Source organism: Primulina tabacum, chromosome 12 (genome assembly GCF_025594145.1).
Source record: "Primulina tabacum isolate GXHZ01 chromosome 12, ASM2559414v2, whole genome shotgun sequence".
In the NCBI taxonomy this organism is placed as follows: domain Eukaryota; kingdom Viridiplantae; phylum Streptophyta; class Magnoliopsida; order Lamiales; family Gesneriaceae; genus Primulina; species Primulina tabacum.
The window spans coordinates 7,902,695-7,922,005 of record NC_134561.1 but is presented as its reverse complement, the minus strand read 5'-3'; the positions used below and the strand labels follow the sequence as shown (position 1 = coordinate 7,922,005).

Genomic DNA, 19,311 nt, shown 5'->3' with positions numbered 1-19,311 from the left:
TGAAGAACGAATTGAGGAGCAAGAAATCGATGAAAAAGTAAGCCAATCAACAATACAAGAACTACAGGATCAAGTAAACAACCTTGATCACCACAACACACAACTGCAGAATTACATTGAGCACCTGCAAAATGAAATGGTCAACATGGAAGAACTCATGGGACAACTAGAAGAAAACCCTGTGGAAGAAGAAATTAATGAATCAGTAGGGGACGGAGAAGTAATAGAAAAGTAGAGAGAGAGAGTTCTAGAATAGACTTCGATTGTATCTAGAAATATTTGGTTAATCATTTGTTTTGAAAAGATTGGTTGTATGAAAAATCTTTACAATTTAATGAAATTATTTCTTTAATTAAATATTGTGGCAAACAAATTAATAAAATACCTGTTTATAGGAAATGGCAGGCAGACCACCCCGAAACAACCGTAACCCTCGTGACGCCAACCAAGATGAAAACCCACCACCACCACCTCCGAGAGTAAATCTTAGCCAAGAAGATATGATGGCAATAGATACTATCGTAGCAGCGACGATGCAAGGATTCATGAACCCATTGGCTAATGCTGTTCAACCACCTCAAGATCCTCAGCCGCGTGGGATTAAATACTATTATGAATCCCTCAGAAGAAATCGAGTTCCAACTTTCGATGGGAACCCAGACCCGGAAGTCAGTCAGAATTGGCTCAAAAATGTCGAATCACAATTACATCTACTTGAAGTACCCGAAGAATTGAGAGTGGAGGTTGTAACACCGTTTTTAGAAGACAGAGCACGAAAATGGTGGGAGACTATGTCACCATCTCTAGCCGAAGTGGAAGAGATCACATGGCAGATTTTTAAAAGAGAATTTTTGAAACAATACTATCCGGCCGAGTTTCGTCTGCAGAAGCTGAATGAGTTTGAAAATTTCAGGCAGACACCGGACATGACCGTGATGGAATATACTTCAAAGTTTAATGACTTGGGAACCTACGTCCCAACAATTATGTCCGATGAAACCCTGAAGATGCATCGTTTTAAGAAGGAGCTGAACAGCCAGATTCAATCGGCTTTAGCAGTGTTCAAACCAAACAACTTTGCTGATTTGATGGGCGCGGCAATGAGTGCAGAAACAGATATTAAGCGCCGTGAAGATGAAAACAAGACTAAGAGACCGTTGGTCAACCAAAATACTCAAAATGGTCCCAAATTTAAGAAACCGAATCATTCAAACGGACCTCCAAGAGGAAATTTTAACAGTGCAGGCAACACCGAAGGAAAGTGGTGCGATACATGTCGACAGAAGCATGTTGGAGAATGTTATCGGAAGACAGGCCCTTGTTTTAAGTGCGGAAAGGTGGGTCATAGAATTAAAGATTGTCCAGACAACAAGGATAAAGGGACGGGGCCCAGCAAACAATATGAAAATAAGACTAATGCTCGGGTTTATGCAATAACCCAAGAAGAAGCGGATAACACCAACGAAGTAGTGGCAGGTACCATCTTACTCAATAATTGCCTGCATATGCTTTGTTTGATTGTGGTGCCACACATTCATTTGTGTCTAGAAGATTTGCTAAGAAGCTTAAACTTGAACATGATATTCTTAGTGAACCGTTAAGAGTAGCAACACCTGTCAGCAAAACAATTGAAACCCACAAAGTGTATCGAAACTATAAAGTTTGTATCAACAAACAAACTTTTGAAGTGGAATTGATCCAACTCAATATGGTTGAGTTTGACGTCATTCTTGGAATGGACTGGTTAGCTAAAAACCATGCCATAGTAGATTGCCAGAGGAAAGACATCAGACTTCAGACTTCAACTATGGAAGAAGTCATATACCACGGGAAATCCAAAGAACGAAAATCTCTACTATCTGCCTCACAAGCCTGGAAGGCCATAAAAGGAGGTGAAGAGATTTATGTGGCAGTAATCAATAAAGTCAAAGAGGAAGAAATCCCAAAGTTGGAAGATATTCCAATTGTTCAAGAATTTCCAGATGTTTTCCCCGAGAAATTACCGGGAGAGATACACGATAGGGAAATGGAATTTGAAATCAATTTGGTCCATGGTGCTGCACCCATATCAAAGGCACCATACCGAATGGCTCCAGCAGAATTGAATGAATTAAAGGAGCAACTTCAGGAATTATTGGATAAGAAGCAGGTTCGTCCTAGTGCATCCCCGTGGGGAGCCCCAGTGCTTTTTGTAAAGAAAATGGACGGAAGCATGAGGCTATGTATTGACTACCGGGAATTGAACAAGATCACCATAAAGAATAAGTACCCACTCCCAAGAATAGATGATCTTTTCGATCAGTTAAAGGGAGCCAAGGTCTTCTCAAAACTAGATCTTAGATCTGGTTACCATCAGTTGAAGGTAAAGCCAAAGATATCCCTAAAACTGCATTCAGGACGAGATATGGACATTACGAATTCACAGTAATGCCTTTTGGCCTAACAAATGCTCCTACGGTATTCATGGACCTGATGAATCGGGTATTTAAACCATACCTCGACAAATTTGTGGTTGTTTTTATATATGATATCCTTGTGTACTCACCAAGTGAAGAAGAACACAGAGAACATCTGCGTCTCACTTTGCAGACACTGCGAGAAAAAGAAATATATGCCAAATTCAAGAAATGTGAATTTTGGTTAAAAAGTGTGGCATTCCTAGGTCATATAATTTCCGAATTAGGGGTGTCAGTAGACCCTAAGAAGGTGGAAGCAATCAAGGATTGGCCACAACCAAAGACAGTGACTGAAGTAAGGAGTTTTCTGGGTTTAGCTGGCTATTATAGAAAATTTGTGGAAGGATTTTCTTCGATAGCCATTCCACTCACCAAACTTACTCAGAAAAATTCGAAATTTATTTGGGATGAAGCGTGTGAAAGAAGTTTTGAAACTCTTAAGATGAAACTTGCATCCACACCAGTACTAGTTCTTCCCGAGGATGGTAAGAATTTCACTGTATACAGTGACGCTTCAAAGGGGGGATTAGGGTGTGTGCTTATGCAAGAGGGTCGGGTAATTGCTTATGTCTCACGGCAATTGAAACCATATGAGCAGAATTACCCCACACATGATCTAGAGTTAGCCGCAGTAGTATTTGCGCTTAAAATTTGGAGGCACTACCTTTATGTAGTAAAATGCAAAGTTTTTAGTGATCACCAGAGCCTCAAGTACATTTGCACCCAAAAAGAATTAAACATGAGGCAAAGAAGGTGGATGGAACTTCTGAAGGACTATGATTTGACAATCAATTACCATCCGGGTAAGGCAAATAAAGTGGCAGATGCGTTAAGCCGGAGGAACCCTGGGAAGGTGAACTTATCTTCACTATCAGTACAACCAGGTCTCCGAGAGACCATCAAATTGAAGCAGAGTCAAGACACCTCCATCCTTAGAATTAAGGAACAAATCCAAGAAGGAAAAGTTCCAGAATTTCAAATTGATGAAAATGGGATACTCTGGATGAAAGGACGATTGTATGTGCCAAACGTCGATGGAATTCGAGAAGAGGTAATGGCCGAGGCACATAAATCGAGATTTTCGGTACATCCAGGGAGTACTAAAATGTACAGAGACTTAAAAAATAATTACTTGTGGAACGGAATGAAGAAAGACGTGGCTGTCTTTGTTTACAAGTGCCTAACCTGTCAACAAGTCAAGGCAGAGCATCAACGGCCTGGAGGACTATTATAGCCATTGGAAATACCAACATGGAAGTGGGATAATATCTCCATGGACTTTGTAGTCGGGCTACCAAAATCAAGAAAAGGTCATGATGGAATCTGGATAATCGTTGATAGATTGACTAATTCGGCACATTTCTTACCGGTGCGGATGACTTACAACCTGGATAAGCTCGCTACCCTGTATATGGACAACATAGTGAGGCTACACGGAGTCCCGACAAGTATACTATCTGACAGAGATCCAAGATTTGTATCAAGATTTTGGAAAAGTTTCCAAAAGGCTATGGGGACCAAAGTTACTCTCAGCACGGCCTATCATCCTCAGACAGATGGCCAAACTGAAAGGACAATTCAAACCCTCGAGGATATGCTGAGGGCATGTGCACTGGATTTTTCTGGAAATTGGAGTGAACAGTTACCCCTGATAGAATTCGCCTATAACAACAGCTATCACAGTAGCATCGAGATGGCTCCGTATGAAGCTTTGTATGGTAGAAAGTGTAGGTCGCCTCTATATTGGGACGAAGTCGGAGAAAAAGCTGTTACCGGACCAGAGCTTGTTCAATTAACCGTTGACAAAGTAGCCATGATCGAAGAAAGACTCAAGGCATCTCAAGATAGACAGAAGAGTTGGTCCGATCTGAAGAGAAGACCCTTATAGTTGGAAATTGGTTAAAAAGCTTACGTCAAGGTCTCCCCCATGAAAGGAATAGTTCGGTTCAGTAAATCCGGAAAGCTAAATCCGAGATATGTGGGACCGTTTGAGATATTGGAAAAGGTGGGAACCTTAGCCTATCGTCTAGCGTTGCCGCCTGATATGTCCAGAATTCACAATGTTTTCCACATCTCACAGCTGAGGAAATATGTCCCAGACCCGAGTCATGTACTCAAGGTTACACCACTTGAAACGTCTGCTATTCGTTTTCTTAAAACGTGCTAGAAATTTTTTTTTTTAAACCTCACATAGCATCGGCCGAATCACCAAAAATTACATAAAATATTTTTGACATCATTTTAAAAATAAACATCCAACTGCCATTTAAAAATCCAAAGGAAAATATTTTAAAGCATAAAATCGTCAAATATTTTACCAACCTAAAAACATTATTCGAAAAGTATAGCTCATACTATAACCTCTCAAAATCTCTCATAACATAAATAAATGACGTAAAAATATCTTTAACATTACTTAAAATCATAAATAATAACTAGTGCGGAAAACTAGCGTCGGTCCTCGGGTTATGTGCACCTCCAGTCCAGTCAGATCAACCATCAAGACCTCCATTATCATATTCATAATCAATATTACCTACATCAATCACACCTAGTGAGTCTAAAGACTCAACACGTCATATCCTTGATAACGAGTAATAAGTAATACAGTTAACATATAACAGTGAAAAATACTTGTACTTAAAATATCATTTTCATGAGGATGCATAAACTTAAACTTAATTATTTTCGTAAACATTTTCATGATGCACAAAAACATTTTCAAAAGACGTAAACATATCACTTAAACATATTCATATTCATGTCCATATTCGTATTCATACTCATGTTCGTGTTCATGTTCGTGTTTGTTGAATTCAGATCGTTGATTGTGACTTTCATATACGTGTTAGGCGATGGATCCATCTACATGTAACCACAGTACTGGGCGGCGGGGGACACCAGCAACACTCTCACCGGTCAACTGGGCCCTGGCCTTACGTATTATCATATCATCATATACATATACATATACATATCCGTATCCAAGAAAATACGATCGTCGGGCTCCCACTGGGACCATAACCCTCACGATATCTCCAACATATCATCGTGTTAGTCACAATCCTTTCACATCCTTCAACATGTTATCATCACTTAATAAAAATCATGCATATAACATTTTTCATTTTAAACCAAGCATGCAACATGTCTTTTAACGTTATTGTTTCGTCATGAAAATCCATAGGCATTTAAAATGAACATTTTAACATTTTAAATCATAAACATATAAAATAATCATTTTACCCTGTAAACATTCATAAACATTAAAAATAATCATTTTAGCATATAAAACAGCAAATAGGGCACTGCCATGACGTTTACGAATTTTCCGATGTAAAAAGACCGTTTTACCCCTAGACGTGACGTTTTACGTTTTTGACGTTTTCTTGATTTTTTTTTTTTTTGACTCTAACATGTCCCAAATAATTATTTAACCTTACTTGAATTTTCTCATATTTTTATTTAGCTTAATTCGATGACTTTTAATTTAATCTTTAAATGTGACGTATTAATGCGTTTTAATCCCGAATTAAACCAAAACTTAATATAAAATTCCCAAATTAAAAACTTACGCTTTTAATAATTATTTAAGCTTAAACCTAATTTTTCATAATTTTATGAAGCTTAAACTAGACGTTTCAATTAACTCGTTAATTAGCGTTTCATGCGGCGATTAAATCCCGAATAAATCCAAAACTCGTTATTTTGATCCCAAATTTTACAAATAGACTTTTTATGATTTATTCTACCCTTCCAAGTCATGAGCCACACCCGTGGACCCATGGATTCAATTTTAGTTCTTTAATTTTCGTTTTTGACACCTTATCGAACACACCGAGCCATCTCCTAATTTACTCGAGCCACGCCCGAGCCACCTTGAGCCAAAACCTAGCCAACCCACCTAGGGACCCTACTGACCAAGCCCAGCCCACACAACCAGCCCTAGCCTGAACAAAAACGTCCTGGAAGTTGACCTAAAATTCTGCACGTGTGTTGTGTGAGACTCCTAAGCACATAAGGACTCCAAGCCAACCTAGGACACCTCCAGCCGAGCCACCACCGAGCCCACCTATCCCTGACCATCCCTGGACCAAGCCCAGGCCCAGCCCAGACCCCTAAACCCGAGCAGCGAAACCCCTGAACTTCTGCACAAGAAACCTGCGCACATGGCTTTCCTCACGGTTTTCTTGGACCAGCAGCCAACCAAGCTGCCCCAGCCTTTGTCCTGACCCTTATGCACCCTCATAGGACCCTAAAGAGTCGACTTAGCTCAGCCCAAAGCCCCCAAGCCGAGCCCCTTCTCCCTGCCCATCTGCTGCTGCGCGAGACCCTTGATACCCTCGGGTGGGAGTCCTAGCAAGCTAGGACTCCGTCCCCAGCCCCTAACTCGAGTCCTAGCGTGGCTAGGACTCTACCCCTGACCCATAACAGACCCTAGCCATGCCCTGGTCCCAACCGAACCAAAGCCCAGTCCTGCAACTCCTAAAACCGAGCACTCAAAACTCACCACCACAAGTTCCGGTTCCAGCTTGATACATTCATGTTTGTGCAGCGTTTAAGTTGCGTTATATGAACCTAAAGCTTCGTGTAAATGTAAAGGGGCCTAAAATCTTTACTTGGAAATTTGCGAAAAATTTAAAATTTTTCTTTTTAAATAATTAAAATTGCCTCCTTGATAAATGAACTTATAAATAAAGTTTGATGTTCAATGTGGCAGCGGAAGAATTAACATTTTTGAAATAACAGTAAAAAGTTTTTCCAACAATAATTAAAACGTTTGAGCCATCAATTAAAAATAAATGCTGAACTGAGGTCCTCGGGTCCTACTACTGCCGACTCGAGCCTGCTCACTGGTCCCCGCCCTCGGCCCCGGCATCATCAGAACCTACAACAATCAAGTCTAGTGAGTCTAAAGACTCAACATGCATATATCGTAAATAACGAGTAAATACTATAGTAAAATTTCATGGAATAAAAATGTCGTGTCATGAGGCATATCGTAAAAGTGTCGTGTCATGATTAATTATAATACGTGCATAACTGAACTGAAAATATCATGGTAAAAATGTTTGCTCCTTGGAGCCCTGTACTGAAATAGCCTGTAATAATTTTCCTGGTGAGATTATGGTATACTCAAGTGGCCCCTGCACTGAAACTGACCGGTAACTGGCGACCGGATAATAAAATGCTCCCATGACCGGTAACTGGCGACCGGATAAAATAGTAAACGTCTGATCAGACTGTAGCCACAGTATACTGGGTGAAACAAACTCAACTGACCGTTAAATGGCGACCGGACCGGTAACTGGCGACCGGATTTAGCAATAATCCCATGATAGTGAAATGGCCACAAGCAATATCGCATAATCTCAAAAATGAACATTTTATATATTTATGCACGTAATATAATTAAATGGCACAATTAAATATCATGTAATAATTTACTGCTTGGATTGGATCGCTCCCAGGCTCGCTGCAACCTAAATATGTCATGAAAAATATGCAATAGATTTATGGGACCAAACTATGCACTAACGTTCTAAAATGTGACAATTACGCCTACCGACTTCGTATTTAATCATGACTCCGAACCATTTTGAACCAACACTGAACCGTCATGTAGTCATGATTAAAATACGCCTAAAATGATAAAATAATGCTCCTAAAATGGTGAGGGCCGAAATCTAGGTGAATGGAGGCCAAAAAAAAAACTCTCTTTCGAGAGTCAATTTAACACATCGCACCGTAAATTCTCGTACGACCTCAAAAATGAACCGAATGACGAACGGTCAAAAACATGACCTTCCTAACTCAATGAGACACTGTCCAGTCCAAGGCCATAGGCTAAAAGCCGACCGAGAACTCGAACGAGCCACTGAACCGTCACAGCAAGTTGCTGTCCAAAAATACAGCAGCTGTGCTTTGGTTTGCTTGCGTCGTTTGCAAGGCTAATGGCCATTGGGGCTTGAACCACCGACCAGAAACTCTTACCAACGTCCCAAGGAATGATTCGAACCATGGCTAAGGGCTTTAAACCAGCCACAATTCGGAATATTCCAGCAACAATCGAAAAGATTCACCCGAGAGCACCTTTGCATGCGCGTGTGGTGTTTAGCTTTGCTTGCTGTCTCGTGTCGTTCCAGTGGCCATTTGATTGACCATGGCACGACCTAGACATCTAGGGGTATGGTATGAACCGTGGCTAAGGGCCATAGGCCAACCAAGATCCACACCATCCACAAGAATTCGAACCATACATGCTGTAAAATGAAGAGGGGCGAAAGGGTGCAGGGCTGTTCTTGGAGTTTTATTTAAAAACCAATTAACCATGGACCAAGCCACCAAAAGGGCGACTTAGTCACGTCTTAAACATGCTAGGGAAGTGATCTAACCAAGGCTATAGGCCCCTAGGCCAGCCAAGATCAGAAGCTTCCCTTATTGACAGCAAGACACAAGAAATCAAGTGCACATGAGCTGTGCTTGGGGAGTTGCTGTCAATTTTCGTTTCCAGTTGGTGAGGGACTTGAATGAATGGACCATTATGATCCTAACATGTCATAGTACATGTCTAGATGCAGCATTGGTATCCTTGAGTCGAACCAATACCTGTAACCATCAACACAAAAGAAATCGTGAGCTTGAAATGAAAACCGAAATTCTGCACTTTTATTTTTCTGAAAATTCTTGATGGATTTCGGTTTATGGCCATAGAAATCATGATCATGCAATGAAAATAATTGATAATAGGACTTGATTGAAGCGTCAAGGAAGAATATATGCATGCCTGGTTTCGTTTTGAAAGAAAACGAAAGAACGAGACGATCCGGCGCGGAGGAGGTGGAGCGCTTTCTATTCTACCTTGCTTCTTACTCGATTTTCTCCTATCTTCCTAGCTATGGAACCCACGGTTTCTTCTCAATTTCACTCTGAATTTCGAGATTAGGGAGAGGAGAATGATGGTTGGAAAGGTGAGGGGGAAGATCCACTAATAAAGGGATTTAAAATGCAAGACCAAGTCTACCTCTCATTCAAATTTTAAATTTGGTTGAACAAGTCTTCTTGGAGTTGAATGGCCGATTCTCTCATGCAAATCTAGACTAGGATAAAGCTTAATAATTAATTAATTAAGGTTGATTAATAATTAAAAGGTTAGCATGCTAAAATAACAAAGAATGGGTCAAAGGGTGAGTTGGCATATCAATGCTTAATCAATTAAGGGTGGCCGAATTTACACAATAAAAATGAAAGGGAAATGTTGTTTAGTTGATAAATTTTAATACCTTAAGAGCCTTACCTATCCCTTAATTAATTTAGTGAACTAACCCCTTAATTAAGGAACTTAAATAAATTTATTTTCTACTCACCTCAAGTAATTAAATTAAATCCTCAAACCTCCTTTTTAACTTAAATGAACTTATTTGCTACCTAAAATAAATTCTGAAAATGATTTCTAAATCTTAAATTTTATCTCTAAACTCCAACTCTAGTCCGGCCTCACTGAAAATAACTGAAATGATAAAAATTAAACCACTGCATAAAATAATTAAATTTAAATACTCATGCAATAAAATCATTTTAATTTAAAATACTAGAATTATGCATGGTTTATACGTAGTCTAAGTTACGGGTTCTACAATCCTTCCCCCCTTAGAAGAAATTTCGTCCTCGAAATTCGTTTATCCTTGATAAACAAAAAGTTTAGATTCTTACTTCTAGAATCCTAATAACCCACGCTTCCGATGCGCTACTCTGATAAGATAAGTGTTAACTCGTCCTTACGTCTCCCCAATCCAAATTAAATTTGCCTACCAAGATTCTCGTTTGCGGATCTCAACTTAAAAAGATCCATAGTGACTTAGTTCTATTTTTCTATAACCTCGAATTTTGACTTATCTCACAATTCCTCCTTCTAGAAATGGATGTCCAAACTTATCGCACCTTACTTTACTTATACTATACTCGTAACCTTAATCGACCTATTATATCAGCATTTATGCAGTTCGACTAAAAAAACCTTTGTACCAGAATTTACTGATCGACTTCTATTCTTAGTAGAACGCTTAGAGGTTATACCTTATTTCAACCTCATAGTAGTATTAGCCTAAAATCCTTGAATCGAATCTTTATCTTACGGCACCAAACTTACGTAACTTATTATTTAGAAGTGCATCCCGGGTGTGAAATCGTTGTAAATCTTAAACATCGAATAACGTTAATCCATAAAACTCAATTATACAACATCGACCTCCTACCTTGATAATAACACTTCTCGCATCAATTACTTGCTCAAAGTATCCTCTCCCCAATTACAATCTACTTGAGGCCTAGGACTCTGAACTTCCTCATTGGAACAAGTGTCGCATTCTTATGTATCCTTAATGCTTACTTAATTCTAGCATATAAACTTAATAAGTTAGCCATGGTAGCATTAGACTAACTTTAATAAATCAATTTCACTTATAACCCATAGAATTCTAGAATCTCCATATCAAGATTTTAGATTCCTTACTTGATAAAAATCTTAATATTCATCAATTGATAACTTATATTGAACACAACTAATTTCCTTTTGTTTTTATTTCACCCAAAATTTTCGTATGAACGCATATCCCCTAAATTTGAATTCAAACTTACGCAACCCAAATAGTGTTGGATAACATAATTCCAACACACATATTCACTTATTCTCAAGTTTCTTCATGACTTACAAAAATTCCTCAAGACAAGGTGTCTACCTCAATTCTTACATGTCTCTATCAAATAACCTAATCATCAATCATACCCAACTTTCTAGAAAATCAAATTCCAACAAAGTTATAAGTTTAACTCTTAAGATCATGATTAAAACTTATGATACACATAATTAAGTTCCAAAAAATTTTGTTAGCTCAATGTCTACTCTTATAACTTAACTGACTGATCAACTTCACCTTAAATTGTCATCACTTCAAATTCTTAATTTACCACAACATTATTTCACTAACGCTTAAATTTTCACGCCTAAGATTGATTCATCCTACAATTTCCTTGGTTACCATTCATTATAACATTATAACCCAAATATCTAAATATTTTATATCTCCTTCGAGCCTAAATAACCGAAAATTCATATCATTTGAACCGTTCAATTCTCACTTACTACTAGATAGGTTCTCAAATTTCTTAAAATTGTAAAATTAATTCTTACTTTCCTCGAATATCATCCAAATTTTCCCCAGATCTCGAAATTGCACAATTACCCATTAGTCCTCAGTATTACCAATTTCATTTTATAGATTTCCCGCATCATAAGGTTCAATAGCCTTAAGTTTATTAAACCCAAAATTAATTCCCATAACACGTCTTACATTCTTCTAAATACTTAAAATTCCAATTCCTCAAAAGTTCGCATTTAATCCTTAAAATTTTGAAAATTGCAATCTGACCCTTACACTTATCCAAATTTACATTTTGGCCCTACAACTCTTCGAATTTGCATCATTGTCCCCATAAAATTTTCCATCTTTACCTCATTAAACTTTTAGATTCTCGAACTCGAAATTTAATTCCAAAATTTGGTAAATTCGAAAATAGTCCCTTAGAATTTTATTTTTTTTGAACTTAGGTCCTCAAATCATTGTTTATTACAATTAGGTACTCAAAATTCTCGATTCCTGTAATTCAATCCTTAAATCTAACTAAATGGAGCATGCATCCTAAATAAATTCTCATAATTAATCTTACATTTTTATAGATACTTAAAATCCTCAAATTGTACATTTATTATCCTAAAAATTGTCGTAGTCTTCGAATCGCTATTGCTTATATGAAATCCTCAAAAATTTACTCGACTAGCAACCAAGAACCGTTAATAATTTCTTAGAAATTCTACAAGTCTCAAAAGCATTCATAATTTTCAAGATTAACTTATAACCCATAAGGAGGACATCAACACTACTGACCTAAAAATTAATATAATCAAATCATTTTCAACCTCTCCTAAAGCCCAATATTCGAATTCTTAGACATGTCCAATTCCAAACGTACCCAACATGCATAATTCCATAATTTATTTAAATTTAAATACTGAGCAATAAAAATCTGGGCGAAAAAAATATCTCATGAAATCATGCTGTTGAAAATAATTCATGCTTTAAATGAAATGCGTAAATGTAAAACTTACAGACCGAAAACGTGACTTCATGAGATTCTCGAGATCAGTAGTAGTACAACCCTATACAGAACCACCGCTCTGATACCATCTGTAAAGGGGCCTAAAATCCTTACTTGGAAATTTGCGAAAAATTTAAAATTTTTCTTTTTAAATAATTAAAATTGCCTCCTTCATAAATAAACTTATAAATAAAGTTTGACGTTCAATGTGGCAGAGGAAGAATTAACATTTTTGAAATAACAGTAAAAAGTTTTTCCAACAATAATTAAAACGTTTGAGCCATCAATTAAAAATAAATGCTGAACTGAGGTCCTCGGGTCCTACTACTGCCGACTCGAGCCTGCTCACTGGTCCCCGCCCTCGGCCCCGGCATCATCAGAACCTACAACAATCAAGTCTAGTGAGTCTAAAGACTCAACATGCATATATCGTAAATAACGAGTAAATACTATAGTAAAATTTCATGGAATAAAAATGTCGTGTCATGAGGCATATCGTAAAAGTGTCGTGTCATGATTAATTATAATACGTGCATAACTGAACTGAAAATATCATGGTAAAAATGTTTGCTCCTTGAAGCCCTGTACTGAAATAGCCTGTAATAATTTTCCTGGTGAGATTATGGTATACGCAAGTGGCCCCTGCATTAAAACTGAACGGTAACTGGCGACCGGATAATAAAATGCTCCCATGACCGGTAACTGGCGACCGGATAAAATAGTAAACGTCTGATCAGATTGTAGCTACAGTATACTGGGTGAAACAAACTCAACTGACCTTTAATTGGCGACCAGACCGGTAACTGGCGACCGGATTTAGCAATAATCCCATGATAGTGAAATGGCCACAAGCAATATCGCATAATCTCAAAAATGAACATTTTATATATTTATGCACGTAATATAATTAAATGGCACAATTAAATATCATGTAATAATTTACTGCTTGGATTGGATCGCTCCCAGGCTCGCTGCAACCTAAATATGTCATGAAAAATATGCAATAGATTTATGGGACCAAACTATGCACTAACGTTCCAAAATGTGACAATTAGGCCTACCGACTTCGTATTTAATCATGACTCCGAACCAACCCGAACCAACACTGAACCGTCATGTAGTCATGATTAAAATACGCCTAAAATGATAAAATAATGCTCCTAAAATGGTGAGGGCCGAAATCTAGGTGAATGGAGGCCAAAATAAGAAACTCTCTTTCGAGAGTCAATTTAACACATCGCACCGTAAATTCTCGTACGACCTCAAAAATGAACCGAATGACGAACGGTCAAAAACATGACCTTCCTAACTCAATGATACACTGTCCAGTCCAAGGCAATAGGCTAAAAGCCGACCGAGAACTCGAACGAGCCACTGAACCGTCACAGCAAGTTGCTGTCCAAAAATACAGCAGTTGTGCTTTGGTTTGCTTGCGTCGTTTGCGAGGCTAATGGCCATTGGGTCTTGAACCACTGACCAGAAACTCTTACCAACGTCCCAAGGAATGATTCGAACCATGGCTAAGGGCTTTAAACCAGCCACAATTCGGAATATTCCAGCAACAATCGAAAAGATTCACTCGAGAGCACCTTTGCATGCGCGTGTGGTGTTTAGCTTTGCTTGCTGTCTCGTGTCGTTCCAGTGGCCATTTGATTGACCATGGCACGACCTAGACATCTAGGGGTATGGTATGAACCGTGGCTAAGGGCCATAGGCCAACCAAGATCCACACAATCCACAAGAATTCGAACCATACATGCTGTAAAATGAAGAGGGGCGAAAGGGTGCAGGGCTGTTCTTGGAGTTTTATTTAAAAACCAATTAACCATGGACCAAGCCACCAAAAGGGCGACTTAGTCACGTCTTAAACATGCTAGGGAAGTGATCTAACCAAGGCTATAGGCCCCTAGGCCAGCCAAGATCAGAAGCTTCCCTTATTGACAGCAAGACACAAGAAATCAAGTGCACATGAGCTGTGCTTGGGGAGTTGCTGTCAATTTTCGTTTCCAGCGGGTGAGGGACTTGAATGAATGGACCATTATGATCCTAACATGTCCTAGTACATGTCTAGATGCAGCATTGGTAGCCTTGAGTCGAACCAATACCTGTAACCATCAACACAAAAGAAATCGTGAAGCTTGAAATGAAAACCGAAATTCTGCACTTTTATTTTTCTGAAAATTCTTGATGGATTTTGGTTTATGGCCATAGAAATCATGATCATGCAATGAAAATAATTGATAATAGGACTTGATTGAAGCGTCAAGGAAGAATATATGCATGCCTGGTTTCGTTTTGAAATAAAACGAAAGAACGAGACGATCCGGCGCGGAGGAGGTGGAGCGCTTTCTATTCTACCTTGCTTCTTACTCGATTTTCTCCTATCTTCCTAGCTATGGAACCCACGGTTTCTTCTCAATTTCACTCTGAATTTCGAGATTAGGGAGAGGAGAATGGTGGTTGGAAAGGTGAGGGGGAAGATCCACTAATAAAGGGATTTAAAATGCAAGACCAAGTCTACCTCTCATTCAAATTTTAAATTTGGTTGAACAAGTCTTCTTGGAGTTGAATGGCCGATTCTCTCATGCAAATCTAGACTAGGATAAAGCTTAATAATTAATTAATTAAGGTTGATTAATAATTAAAAGGTTAGCATGCTAAAATAACAAAGAATGGGTCAAAGGGTGAGTTGGCATATCAATGATTAATCAATTAAGGGTGGCCGAATTTACACAATAAAAATGAAGGGGAAATGTTGTTTAGTTGATAAATTTTAATACCTTAAGAGCCTTACCTATCCCTTAATTAATTTAGTGAACTAACCCCTTAATTAAGGAACTTAAATAAATTTATTTTCTACTCACCTCAAGTAATTAAATTAAATCCTCAAACCTCCTTTTTAACTTAAATGAACTTATTTGCTAGCTAAAATAAATTCTGAAAATGATTTCTAAATCTTAAATTTTATCTCTAAACTCCAACTCCGGTCCGACCTCACTGAAAATAACTGAAATGATAAAAATTAAACCACTGCATGAAATAATTAAATTTAAATACTCATGCAATAAAATCATTTTAATTTAAAATACTAGAATTATGCATGGTTTATACGTAGTCTAAGTTACGGGTTCTACAGTAAACATCTTTAATTATATTCCTAACATGGCAGGCCCCTTAGGTTCAAGAAATTCATGATTTTTAGATCAACATGCATGTTTTAAAAACCATAAAAGAGGCATAAACGAAAATCTTAAAAGATGCCACTTGATTTCATGCAATTTCAAACATAATTTCATAATATGGTGTGATGATGAGTAAAGGAAGAATATGACGTGCCTTTGCGTATTTAACGCACGATAAAAACGTTGACGATTGAAGAACGACGACGAGGGACGATGCTTGAAAACTCTAGCAAACTTTGATGCTTTTCCCTTGAACTAACAAAACTTTTCCCATGCCTTTTGCTTGTGTGTGCCGTGTAAATTTGAAAGAGAGAAGAGTTTTATTGGTTGGGGGAAAGTGGGGCGTGTAGTTAAAGGGTTTGGGGTAGGTTAATTACATAATATATAGTTAATTAAACACTAATTAAGCTTTGGCCCATTAAGAGATTAATTAGGCCCATTAATGCTTAATTAAAATATTTAAAAGATTTAAAAATAATTTTGCTTAAATAAGTTTGTGAATTTATTAGCCGGGTTGCCAAAATGTTTGCATTTTTGTTGAAAAACGAACACCGATAAAATTTACGTCCCGGCGTATAAAATCACTGCAAAAACCCCATATTTTCAAAAATAAGAAAAAGCATCGCCCATACTTTAGATAATTAAAAACAATTATTTATTAAAAACATTTTCTATTTTTCAGCCCTCGGTCTCCGTTCCTCGATCGCAACTCGAATAACCTTTTAAAATACATTTTAATGCAATCATGTAGAAAAATATATTTTAAATATGCAAGTATGCACAACATAATTAATTTATGCAATTAAAACATTTAATTAAAATACAAAAGAATTTAATAATTTCATGCACGTGGTTTGCGTGGACTTTAAAATTTTTCGGGGCGTTACACCACTGATGATTGAAGGAAAACTCAACGAAGAACTTAAATACGAAGAAGTCCCTACCCGAATAGTGGACTCAAAAGATCAAGTGTTGAGAAATCGGACAATACCTTATATCAAAGTACAGTGGTCAAATCACACTGAAAGGGAGGCAACTTGGGAACTCGAGGAGAAAATGCGATCACAATACCCTCATCTATTCGAAAGATCAAGCTAATGCAAGTTTCGAGGACAAAACTTTTAATAAGGAGGGAGGGATGTGAGAACCCAGGATTTTACGATCCGAAGCAAATCAAGTAAGTAATACGAACTTGAAGTTTACCTCAAACTAAGCTCGAAAATTTTCGTTCCAACTAGATAACTTGAATATTAACTTAGATTTTCATTAAATTTAACTCGAGGAAGCAACTTCAAAGCTCGGAGATTAGCTCAACAGGAGGCCAAGCTAAAAGTATTGCATCCATCGGAGTTGTGTCACGGGAGGAATAAAACCCCAGCTCAAGGACTCGATCTTTCAGCTCGAAGAAGCTCAACCAAGCTTGTCCTAACAAGACCAAGAAGGGAGCTGTAAGTTGAGCTAAAAGTTTGGACAAATTAAGTATGCAGGAAATGACCCTATAGAAGATCAAGGTGACTCTTGAAGAATGCATGGGAGTTTGAACCACAATTATGGCTAATCTTGAACTTGAGGAAAGCATGGAATATTGCACCACCGTTATGACTACAATTAAATCCTTTCTTGGGAGGCAAGGGTTCGGCCATTGGGCTAGGTGAGGAGACAAGTGTTGGTCTATAAATAAGAGACACCATTCATTGCAAAACCTCACAAAAATCCTTCAAGGAATTCGGTTTTCCTTTCCCCTCACTCTCCAAAATTTCGGCTCTTTTCCCCTCTCCCCCTCAAGTCTCGGCCGAAGTCAAGGAAGAAGGAGGAAATATTTTCGTGCAGTCCAGTACGGAAACCTTGTGCCAAAGTGCTGCCCGATCGAAGACAGTGTTTGTTAGAGTTGCGTCGAAGTACTGCCGAAATTTCAAAAGAAAACTTTGAACAAAAAAAAAATCAAGTAAGTGGGCTTTTGATATATATTCGTTTGTATTTTTAAACTTGAATATGTATATCATGACATGCATGTATGTGTGTCTTCATTTTCGAAAATTGCTATCTATTTTGTTTAAAATTTCGATCGTGTATGTGTTCTTTTCTATGCTTCGAAATCTTTGGTTCCGCTGTGTCCGTATGAAAACTCTGAAATCTGAAAATCTGAAAAGTTCTGTCTGTTACCTCTGAATTCTGTTGCACTGTTACGATTCGAATTTGAAATGGGACGAGAATTGTATTTCTGTTCTGGCCCCCATTGGTGGGTATAAAACCATGTTCTGTTCCGGCCCCCATTGGTGGGTATAAAACCATGTTCTGACCTCACCCCTTAGAGGATTAACATATTGGGGACAATTTGACCATGGAAATGAGATGAGTAACAGTGTTGTGTCTGTTTGATTTGATCTGTTTCTGAATTGCTCTGAATCGTCTGATAACCTCTGTCTCATATTTGTTTCGTTTCTGTTATGAGTTAAAAGTAATAAGATTTGAAAGTTTGTTAAAGAAATGTTTTAAAGATTAAGTTCTATATGTACCATTGGAAATCGATCGACCCCCACTTGCTGAGTGTTTTCCCAAAACACTCACCCCCTTATAATTTAAGATAAAAGTGAAGAACAAATAAAAGAGGAGGAGCATGAAGCTTTCTGGGGTTCGTGATCGATGATCAGGAGCAAGAATCAAGTTATCCCTTTTGTTTAAGATTTCCGCATTTCGCAACTCTGATGTATTTTATTTCATTGTCATTGTGAGACAATACTTTATTTATGAAAAAGACTGATTTGATTTGATACGAGGCTTTATTGTTTTCAATATAATTGTTAAACAATGCCGGATGTCACCAACGCTTCGGACTCGGGGCATGACACTCAGAAACTTTCTCGCCGACTCCATGCCTCCGAGCCCGGTTGGAACACCATCTATGGATCCTCCTAAAATCATCTTGATCACAGCCATAGTAGGGGTTTTTCAGCGACATTTTACCCCTCGGGACTTATCTAATGGGGAGTGCTTGTCAAGACTTCCCGGCTTGGGCTTGAAACCCGGGGCGTTGGACGAGGGGAGGGGTCCTTAGCTTCTGGGTGCCCTTAGAAGTCTCTGAGCTCTCTTCACTAATGAGCCGGTTTCAACAGGATCTGTTTGGCAATGGTCCCTCTTCAATTTCTATCACTCGCTGTTATCATGATAACACGCCTTGTGTAACGTACAAAATTTCATGGTTGCCCCCGATTCTGGAGAAGATCGTGAGAGCTGGTATGGTTGTTTCTCCTCATCACAAAGCTATACCACCATATCTTTCGGAGCATTCATAGATGTATAGTGAGAAAACGGCCCCAAAGGGTATCCCATCTGTGTTCGGTCTTCTAACCTCCCTGGCAGATCACGCCTTCTAAATTTTGCTGAATTTTAATGGGCAAGAAATGGCTCATTTACTATTTGGGCAGAGAAATGATGCCCTCTGGGATGGACTCCAGGGGCTCGAGAGGACTCAATTTCCTTTTAAATTCTTTCTTAAATATTCATGTTCTTCAGCCATG

At 38.2% G+C, this 19,311-nt stretch overlaps 1 protein-coding gene across 1 annotated transcript; it reads left to right on the top strand.

The window, feature by feature from the left end:
• The first annotated feature begins 503 nt into the window (after window positions 1-503).
• Window positions 504-19,086, top strand: LOC142520191 (uncharacterized). Its single transcript, XM_075623192.1, has 3 exons — window positions 504-1,476; window positions 1,749-2,149; window positions 18,907-19,086. The coding sequence occupies exons 1-3, from the start codon at window positions 504-506 to the stop codon at window positions 19,084-19,086; spliced, it is 1,554 nt and encodes a 517-aa protein (XP_075479307.1).
• The last annotated feature ends 225 nt before the right edge of the window (window positions 19,087-19,311 follow it).

What these genes read in the sequence shown, in the direction of transcription:
- LOC142520191 (XM_075623192.1), top strand. Translation starts at nt 504, where the DNA reads ATGGCAATAGATACTATCGTAGCAGCGACGATGCAAGGATTCATGAAC. An exon ending in CACCAACGAAGTAGTGGCAG is followed by an intron (nt 1,477 to 1,748) that starts GTACCATCTTAC and finishes TGGACTGGTTAG; the next exon opens with CTAAAAACCATGCCATAGTA. An exon ending in AATTATTGGATAAGAAGCAG is followed by an intron (nt 2,150 to 18,906) that starts GTTCGTCCTAGT and finishes CGGTTTCAACAG; the next exon opens with GATCTGTTTGGCAATGGTCC.